The sequence below is a fragment of the Xiphias gladius genome, chromosome 12 (genome assembly GCF_016859285.1).
Source record: "Xiphias gladius isolate SHS-SW01 ecotype Sanya breed wild chromosome 12, ASM1685928v1, whole genome shotgun sequence".
Taxonomy (NCBI): Eukaryota; Metazoa; Chordata; class Actinopteri; order Istiophoriformes; family Xiphiidae; genus Xiphias; species Xiphias gladius.
The window spans coordinates 14,910,525-14,920,380 of NC_053411.1; the positions used below are offsets into that span (position 1 = coordinate 14,910,525).

The window sequence follows — 9,856 nt, forward strand, 5'->3', positions numbered from 1 at the left end:
GATGCACGTGTTTACGTGTTGATTCGGTTAAATGTTGTCAGTGGATTTATTGGATTTATTAAAGGGAAATGGAAACCACTGAGGCCACTATCTACGATGCACAGATTTGAGCTCCGCCGGATCTGTACAGTATGGTCTACGGACAGTAACAGTGAATTCTTTTGATGGCTGATACGAGTCCAACAAGTTTTGCATTATTTCTAGTCACGGATGGAATAACCTGCTAGCGGGCTCACGGGGCAGATTTTTGTTGTTAGGCGGTTTCACTATTTCCCCATTTACCCAGAAACCAACTAGTGCTCTAGCACTCACATGAACAGTTGATTAAACAGTTGAATTAGTCGATTAGCAGAAAATTAAGTGGCTAAAATTTTGATAACTGATTATTTGTTTGAGTAACACTTGAGCAAAGATGTCAAAACTTCACTGATACCGGCGTCTCACGTGAATATTTGCTAGTTTATGTAGGTTTGTATGACCGTAAACTCAACCTTGCGTTTTTGATTGTTGTTCAGGCGAAAAAAAAGTAATTTGAATATGTTAATATGTTGATCTTAACTATTTTCTGACATTTTATACCCTAAACAATCGATTATTAAAGAAAGACAAAATAGTCAAATGTATCTATAATGTGTGTGTTTTTGACTTAGTAGAGATAATAGTAGTAGTGGTAGTACTAGTAGTTGTGGTAGTAGTAATAGCGGTAGTAGTAGTAGTACTAGTAGTTGTGGTAGTAGTAGTTGTGGTAGTTGTAGTAGTAATAGTAGTAGTGGTAGTTGTTGTAGCAGTAGTAGTTGTGGTTAGTAGTAGTAGTAGTAGTAGCAGTAGCAGTAGTAGTAGTAGTACTAGGTACTAGTAGTTGTGGTAGTAGTAATAGTGGTAATAGTAGTAGTAGTAGTTGTATTAGTAGTAGTCGTGGTAGTAGTAGTAGTAATAGTAGTTGTAGTAGTAGTAGTTGTTGTGGTAGTAGTAGTAGTAGTAGTAGTAGTTGTAGTAGTAGTAGTAGTAGTAGTAGTAGTAGTAGTAGTAGTAGTAGTAGTAGTAGTCGTGGTAGTAGTAGTAGTAATAGTAGTTGTAGTAGTAGTAGTTGTTGTGGTAGTAGTAGTAGTAATAGTAGTAGTAGTAGTAGTAGTAGTTGTGGTAGTAGTAGCAGTAGCAGTAGTAGTAGTAGTAGTAGTCGTCGGGGCAGCAGTTGCAGCCTGTGGCCGCAGGGGGCAGCAGAGCCTGCGCTCTCCTCTTCAGAGGTTCGGACATGTGTGTGAGGAAGGAAGGAGCAGCCTCTCTCCAAGATGGCAGCGACCATAGACAACAGCAATGCCGTTCAGGCAACAAAGAAAAAGCACCTCGGGATCCCCGAAGCAGCGTTTGTGGTGCGTAAACCCCGACATTTTTCACCGTGTCACATGTGTACGGCGGGATTTAGGAGGCTGAAAACGCACCTTTTGTGGCTGTTGTCCGTGTGTGGGCGCGTCATGCTAGCTGCGAGCTAACAGTTAATCCTGGGGTGTGTGTGTGTGTGTGTGTGTGTGTGTGTGTGTGTGTGTGTGTGTGTGTGTGTGTGTGTGTGTGTGTGTGTGTGTGTGTGTGTGTGTGTGTGTGTGTGTGTGTGTTGGGAGAGGCTGGGCGGCTGCTTAGCTCCATCTATGGACATTACAGACCGTTGGTGCTCCAGCTGCTTCTGTTTATTAATTTTTTTAAACATATTTAATTATTTTTTAACATATTTTCAGCTCGGTGCTCATCAGATGCGAGCTGCTTTGCTCCTGAATCCCTGGGTTACAGTTTAAGGTAGCCTTAGCTGCCTACATTCATTTCCCGTAGTAAAATGATTGTGAAAGACCCAGAACAGCTCTTAACACAGAATTAACTACATAATTTACAAGGTATTGAATACAGGCACACAAGCCTGTTTATACCCTTTAGGTTTATACCTAAAGGGAAAAACTATAAGCATTTAAACGGGCACATGTTGGCTGTCAGGTCTCTTCTTAGTTGACAAGAGCTTATAATTGTCATGTAATTATCATCATTATGCCTGAAACTTGTTATTTTCAGCTATTTGCTTCATTAATAATACAGGCTGTCTATTATAATTTCCCAGAGCCCATAGGGATGTTTTCAAACTGCTTTCAAGCAGAGATTCAGTTCAATATAAGGCTGCAACTAAGGATTATTTTCATTATCGATGAATCTTTTGATTATTTTGCTCCATTAATTGTCCGAGGAATGTGAAAAATGTGAAAAATGCCTGTTGTAATTTGCTAAAGCCTGAGGTGACATCTTCAGATGTTTTTGTTTTGTCTAATCAGCAGTCCAAAACTCAGATATTCATTTTACTATAATATGTAGCACAAAAAACATTAATATCGTACATTCTCACATAACTAATAATCTCTTTTTTTCTATTATTTAGATTTATTTTTTTATTTTTATATGTAGTCTACGAAATCATTGTATATAATTTAGCCTTGAATTGCAATGTGTGTTTTTTTTACCTACTGCATTTTCTCTGTGATTTATGTGAAGTGGCCACTGCAACACTGAAACTTTTTGGGATTAATTAAGTAATCCTATCTGTTTTCTATCTATTTGAGGAGCTGCAACCAGTGAATGATTGACATTTTTGCTTAAAATAAATGATCAAACACATTATAATTCAGTTATTAAAATAGTTGCAGACTGCTGACTATTTGGTTAATGGATAGTTGTTGCACCTCTAATTCAAATGACATCAAACAGGGAAAAAGTGGCAAATCTTCAATATTGAGAAGCTTGAACCAGAGAACGTTTTTCCATTTTTGCCTAAAACAATTACTGACAGGATTAATTGATTATCAGAATAGTTGCATGATTAATTTTCAATCATGCAACTGATCGTTTCAACTCGAAACATCACACAGGTGCTACTTTTGGCCATTGCCAAGTTCATACAGTAACACTAGACCTGAAACGATTAGTCCATCAACAGAAAAATAATCTGCAGCTATAATGGTCACCTGTGAATCATTTTAGTAATTTTTCTACCAAAAAAAAAAATGGAACTGCAGGATTTTCTGATGATCTCTCTCATGCATAACAGTAAACTGCATATCTGCGGGTTTTGGACTTTAGTCAGACAAAACAAGACATATGTAGACGCAACGTCAGATTCTGCGAAGCTTTGATTGGCATCTTTTTTTTTTAAAAACTTTTTTTTACTTGCCATCCTATACACCAAACGATTAATCAAAAAAAATTATTAACTGCTAATGAAAATAATTGTTAGTTTCAGCTCTAGTTGACACCCACCAAGGGTTCCCCAGACAAATCAGAGTGGTCATAACATGGTTAAAAGGGGGTAAGAAAGTAAAAAAAATTCAAAATTAGAACTGATTCAATCAGTCGATCTACAGAAAATTAATCAGCTACTATTTTGATAATTGGATAACGTCATTTTTCCTCATTTTCAAATGATAAACATGCTTTTCTTTCTTATGTGACAATAACGTGAATCTCTTGACAAAAACGAGTGATTTGACGATGTCACCTTCGGTTTAAGAAAACTTGCTGTGAAAAATAATTATTTTGTGTGTGTGTGTGTGTGTGGCCAAGACTGGATAGTTTTACCTTTTTGGGCTTGTAAAAGTCCTTTTAAATAAAACAATGTGAGGAGGGAAAATCGCTCTTACTGATGTCCACCATAAGGCTGTAATCCGTGATGAGGATTATGTTATGACTGCTACTGATCACTGCCGGTAATGACTTGTAAAGCCGTCATTATCTTCATCACAGATTTGATGGTAACTGCAGTCTTGGATTGTCATAGGTCATTTACGAGATCATTTAGAAACATCACCATTACTTAATTTGAGAGCACTGGAAATGTCCCGCTCAGGATATGTTTTAGTCGTAATCTTTTAAAACAAACTTGAGGAACCCTTGACAAACGTTCTGCACGGAGTGTCGTATGCTTCAAAAGCCAGTATTGTCGGATTACTGGCCTCAGTAATTCAAGATCCTCTAATGTCTCGGCTCACTGTTTGCACTGTCCTCCGCTGGATTTTTTCAGGAGGATGTCGACTCTTTTATGAAGCAGCCCGGCAACGAGACGGCAGATGCAGTGCTGAGGAGGCTGGACGAACAGTACCAGAAATATAAATACATGGAGCTCAACCTGTCTCAGAAGAAACTCAGGTAACAGAAGGAGCCTCCGACACACTCATAAAGTAACCTACTGGACATGCTAACGTGTTGACAAATTTATTATCATTATCAGTTATTAGTTATAATTCTACATGTTTTGTGATGTTTCCCAAGACACTATGAATTTTAGAGATTTTCTTTGTTTGAAGTTAGCCTGGCCCTAGTGTACACACTTACACAAAGACACACTCAGTAATAACATTCACATTACCTTCAGCTACATAACAGTGTAAAGATTTACCGGTTGTGTCCCTGTCTTGACTAAATCTCCTCTTTTCTCTTGATATTTAGGTTGAAAAATCAAATCCCGCAAATCACACAGACGCTAGAAATCCTCCGACACATGCAGAAGAAAAAGGTGTGTGAGGTGTCTTTTGTGGACTGTCTTTGAAATGTAAAGGAAAACGGACTGTAACCTGTAAATCTGTAAACTTGGCTGGTTTTAGGACATTGGTATAATTGTGCTGCTGATTAATGGTCTGGTTGATTTAAAAATGACGAGACATGAAAATAAAATTGTTCATTTATTTGTAGGTTTTTCGACAGAAATAATTATACCCAAGAAAACAAAATGTATGACTTAATAAGCCAAAGTATTAGCTTTACAAACTAATACAATACCCTCGACTTTTAAATTAGCTCTTTAACAAATATATAATTTCAACATAAATGCATGCAGTGTATCGGTCATTTAATGTATATTGTAGAGCATGTAACGAGATCTTGATAGAGAAATGCATTGTGGTATGAATTTATATCTCACAAAGATGTTTCCTCTTCAGATATGCTCTCTCCATCAATGTTTCCTTCGGCTTAATTTTCCTCAGTGGTTGATTCAGAAAGTTTGAAAATGAAAAGATTTATAGGCTGCAAACAAAATCTAGTCGAATAATTAAATAAGAAAAAAAAGAAACCGACTCTTAGATCGTCTCGTAAAAATCCGTATAAACAACAGACGGTTCTTTATGTTCGAGGTTGTTGTAGCTGTTGAGCTTTTGTGTGCTTAGAAAATGTCTAAAAATCAAGCTAGGATAAATAAAATGACTAATTGTGGTTTAAAAAAAACTGGCAACGGAGCCCTATTGACCAGGTGTGATGCGCCCTTTTTCCACAGGAGACCACAGAGCCCATGGAGACACACTTCCTATTGGCTGACAATGTTTACTGCAAGGCCTCAGTGCCGCCCACCGACAAAGTCTGCCTATGGTTAGGGGTAAGTAAAGCTCAGATTAAAGTCCGTTTTATTCACCGCTATGTAGTCTTGAATCACAAAACCATGTCTCAGAGCAATTATACAGATAAGAGAACAAAATGAGAAGTTATGTAACTAATGTTACTTCAGAAACGGAAAAGGTTTGTCGTCATCTTGACCTTATTTTGAACAAAACAACTCAGAACATTGAAACTTTTCAGTTTTTTAATACTAGTCACTTACATGTGCTGCTGTGCGGCAAAGGCCATAACTACACTTCTCCTTATATCATTTCATTCCTCGCCACCCCGACGTTTTTCCCGCCCAAAGGCCAATGTCATGTTAGAGTACGACATTGACGAGGCCCAGGCTCTCCTAGAGAAGAACCTATCCACGGCATCTCGTAACCTAGAGACCCTCGTGGAGGATCTGGATTTCCTGCGAGACCAGTTCACCACCATCGAAGTCAGTATCCTTCCACCGTGTAGTCCACCGAGGTTGGGCTTACTGCCAGTTCAGTGATGGAGAGTGTTTGTGGAGCTGCTGTTGCGGTTTTTTCTAACACTGACCCAGATGTTGTATTTATTGTTTTCCCCAGTGATGGGGGAGGCAAAGCCTTCTGAAGCACTGGATCCTTGTGAGGCAGTTGTGTTGAATGTGGTTCGCCGAACTGGATTCGGAATGGAACCCGCCCATTGAAACCCATCCATAGAGGAGCAACTGAATCACTCAGCGTCAGAGTAGACAGGCGATCCACTTAGTAGTGAGTTGTCTGGCCTACAGCGACGTCCCTTCTAGATCGACAGCGTTGCTGTTGCCTCTATCTGTACAGTGTTGTGAACTGCCTTTTAATGAGAAAAATTATGTCCAGAGGACCCAACTAAATGAGTAACAAACGACCGAAGCCTAGATAATTACCACATGAAGTATGATTTAACCATAAATTTTATGTCAAACATGAATAGAAAAAAGTTTAAATATCCCCCCTCAATTACCCGCAGGTTAAACGTAACCTATACCTAAACTTAAACATACCTACAAACACTGCTCCTAGTATGATTAATCTCGCTGCTGCTCTTCAGCCGTTGCTCCTTAACCCGCCGCCTTCCTCAGACATGGCACGAGTCTACAACTGGGACGTGAAGAGAAGGAGCAAAGAGAACCTCCTCAAATCAGCAGACAAGTCTTAATATCGACAAGGCAGCGTCCACGTCCCCTTCTGCTAACATACTTCTCTTTAGTCAATAAAAAAAACAAACAGTCCCCGTCTCCCAAGTCATGTGTGCGTTCACCCCAGTGGTTGGCAGATAGAGGGCAAGTTTGAAATATTCCCAAAAGTTGTGGTGCGCTTCATTTAAGTCATTGAGATTATTTCGAAGACTAGTGCAGGTGCCATGCAGTGCATTTGGAAAGTGTTCAGAGCCCTTCAATTTTGTTCACGTTTTGTTCTGTTGCAGCCTTATGCTGAAAATTAAATTCATCTTTTCCCTCATCAGTCAACACTCAACACCCCATAATGACAAAGCGAACACAGAATTTTAGAAATTTTGGCAAATTTATTAAAAAGGAAAAACTGAAATATCACATTGACGCAAGTATCCGGATCCTTTGCTGTGACACTTGAAATTTAGCTCAGGTGCCTCCCGTTTCTCCCGACTATCCTCGAGATGTTGTGATTGGAGTCCACCTGTGGTAAATTGCAATTGATTGGACATGATTTGAAAAGTCGCACACGTGTCTAGATTAGGTCCCACAGCTGACCACGCATATCGGAGCAAAAACCAGGCCAGGCGGTCGAAGGACCTTCCCGCAGAGCTCTGAGACAGGCCCGTGTCGAGACACAGACCAGGGAAAGGCTACAAAAAAAAAAAAAATTCTCTGCTGCATTGAAGGTTCCCAGGAGCACAGGTGCCTCCGTGATTCTTAAATGGAAGAAGTGTGTAAAGCTGGCTAAATCAAGTGCACGTCATAGCTCTTTGTTGGATTTTGAATATGTCCTCTATCAAGTCAAACTCAAAACTCCCCCCACCACTGTTTTCTGTTGATTTGTTACTTTTTAAAGTATTTTTTCAAGTAAAAACTAACAAAAAAAACAAAGGCAACAAGGCAATTTTTGTATTCTTTTTAATAATTTCAGTAGGTTCCTGTTACTTTTCTGACAGATTATGAGTGAGGGTTCTCTCGCGTCATCTTTTCCTCCTTGCATTTTTCCTCTTTACAGACCCGGCACTTCTATCTTTTCTAAGCCTGCAACAACGTCCACGCGTTGGACTTTTACTTGAGTTTCTGTAAAAACACAGTTGCCATTATACTTCATAGCAGCAGTCTTGCAGGATGACAAAGATCTCAACAGAAGAAGAAAAATAGAGAATAAAACTAGTTCTGCCTTGTGGCCCTGGTTTTCACTTAAGGAATTTTAGGAGTTGAGAAGGCTCCACTGTTGTCCTCCTCCATCCCTTGACTTTTCACAGTCGACCGTCTCTTCCTCTCTTTTCCCTCCTCTTTCTCATCCTCCTCTCCTTTTTGACGCTGTTCTGACTGTATTTATTTGCCTATCACTGTACTCATTAAATGATGAATGAAGTAAAAGAAGAACATTTGGGCAAAGAGATGAGACCTCGACCTGGTGCTGTGTGTGTGTGTGTGTGTTTATTATCTGATGAGAGCTTCTAACATACGAGGTCGAGTAGCTGCGGACAAGGCGCTCCACAGAGCAAAGGAGCACTCAAAGAACATAAACCAAAAAAAGGTAGAATTAAAGCAGTAAATTGGACATAGGATTAAAAAAACAACAGAAGCTGAAGGCAGACTGTGGAGACAAAAGTCCCGCTGTACTGTTCAAAAGGAATGAACAGTACGTAAGTGCAACATCGATTTACATAACTATAGTTTTAAGATGTACGGTATGGAGGACCACAACTGTCATCGTAATATTTATGAAGCATTTTGTTAATTAATGTCTGTCTTAAAATAAGAATTAAGGATTAATCCATAAAAAAAACTTAGTTGACTGAAATTATCTATGTACTGACTTCTGTATTTTTTTTAATAAATCATTTTTTAATTTGACCTGTTTATTGATGGATTAATACTCTATTTGTTATTTTTGTAATTCCTCCAAGGCAAGGAGTATCAGTTTTATTACGGGTCAATCGTTTGGTCTGTAACTTGTCAGAAAATAGCTGAAAAAAATTCCATCATACTTTCACAGAGCCCGAGGCGACGTCTTCAGATTTCGTGGCGTGTCCAATCAATAGTCCAAAACCCAAAGATATTCATGTTATTAAAATAGAGGGCTAAGAAAACCAGCAAAGTTTGACTTTTGAGAGACTGGAAGCAATATATTTGTTGGCACTTTTGCTTAAAAAAAAACTTAAACAAGCAATTATCAAACTTTGGTCAATGAATTGTTTAAAAAAAAAAAATTGCTTCTTGTTCTTCAACTAACTGTCCACAACTTTAAAATATTCAATTTACTGACACATATGACAAAGAAAAAGAGCAAATTGTCACTTTTTTTGAAGCTGGGACCAGAAAATTTTTTTTTTTTTTTTTTGCTTTAAAAATTAAAACTTAAACTAATTATCAAAAGGGTTCCTGATTAATTTTCTGTCGATTGACTAAATGATCAGTCGATTAATTGTTTCAGCTTTGAAGTTTTTTTTTTTTTTAATGACCAATTTAAATGTCAATTAATGAAATACTAATTTATTTATGGATTAATTTATTTGTAAAATCTTCCAATGATTCCTCTTCTCATTTTCCAAATAGATATCAGTTAATGAAATGCATCCTAATTATCTCCATGACACGTGTGATCCTCCATATGATGGCTCATACAAAGCCTGTGATTTGCACTGATGCGGTTAAAATGCAGCGGGTGTCCACTGCATCACGTTGCTGAAATGTCGAGGATTGTCTTGCCGACTTAATCCCTCTCGTGCTTTCTCCTGGATCTTGTTCATAGATGCCTAAATAAGCATTTAGCAGGAATTTCAATTGAACGCATTTCTGTAGTTAGAGCTGCACAGAAGGCCACTTCTCTGTACTTTTGAACAGGTCAGCTGGCAGGTTGCAGTTTGTCAGACCTGTACTGTTTAGTGTCCATAGTGCTTCCACCCAGTGGTCATGTGTGGAGATACAGCGCAGCGTACCGTACTTTAGGGGCCTGTGCAATATTAATGCATTTTGTCGCTTCTATTATCAGTCTTTGTTTTACTTCTCTTTGGTAGATAATCATGCTTTTTTTTTTTTTTTTCAAAGCCTATATTTCTCTACAGAGTCTAGAAATCTGTGCGTCATGTCTGTGCGTTGAGGTTTCACTAAGTTATCGCCTTGAAGAGAGTCCGAAGGGTTTTTAAGTAGCCACTCCTGCTGCTCCTACTGCTGACTGCGGGGCGATCTACAATAACTATCTTCCTGTTTTTGTTTTTTTTTTTGGGAACATCTGTCCCTTTCTCCTCTACCGCAGTGTCTGTACCT

The 9,856-nt window shown here is 38.6% G+C and overlaps 1 protein-coding gene across 1 annotated transcript; it reads left to right on the forward strand.

The window, feature by feature from the left end:
* The first annotated feature begins 1,239 nt into the window (after positions 1 to 1,239).
* On the forward strand, positions 1,240 to 6,636 carry vbp1 (von Hippel-Lindau binding protein 1). Its single transcript, XM_040140255.1, has 6 exons — positions 1,240 to 1,370; positions 4,049 to 4,173; positions 4,474 to 4,540; positions 5,297 to 5,395; positions 5,705 to 5,843; positions 6,488 to 6,636. Exons 1-6 carry the CDS (start codon positions 1,290 to 1,292, stop codon positions 6,562 to 6,564), a joined length of 588 nt encoding a protein of 195 aa, XP_039996189.1. The 5' UTR covers positions 1,240 to 1,289; the 3' UTR covers positions 6,565 to 6,636.
* Positions 6,637 to 9,856: the final 3,220 nt, after the last annotated feature.

Bases quoted from the DNA above. Each gene is read 5' to 3' on its own strand.
- vbp1 (XM_040140255.1), top strand. From the start codon at position 1,290: ATGGCAGCGACCATAGACAACAGCAATGCCGTTCAGGCAACAAAGAAA. The intron at 1,371-4,048 runs GTGCGTAAACCC...GGATTTTTTCAG, and splicing joins TCCCCGAAGCAGCGTTTGTG to GAGGATGTCGACTCTTTTAT. The intron at 5,396-5,704 runs GTAAGTAAAGCT...TCCCGCCCAAAG, and splicing joins AAGTCTGCCTATGGTTAGGG to GCCAATGTCATGTTAGAGTA.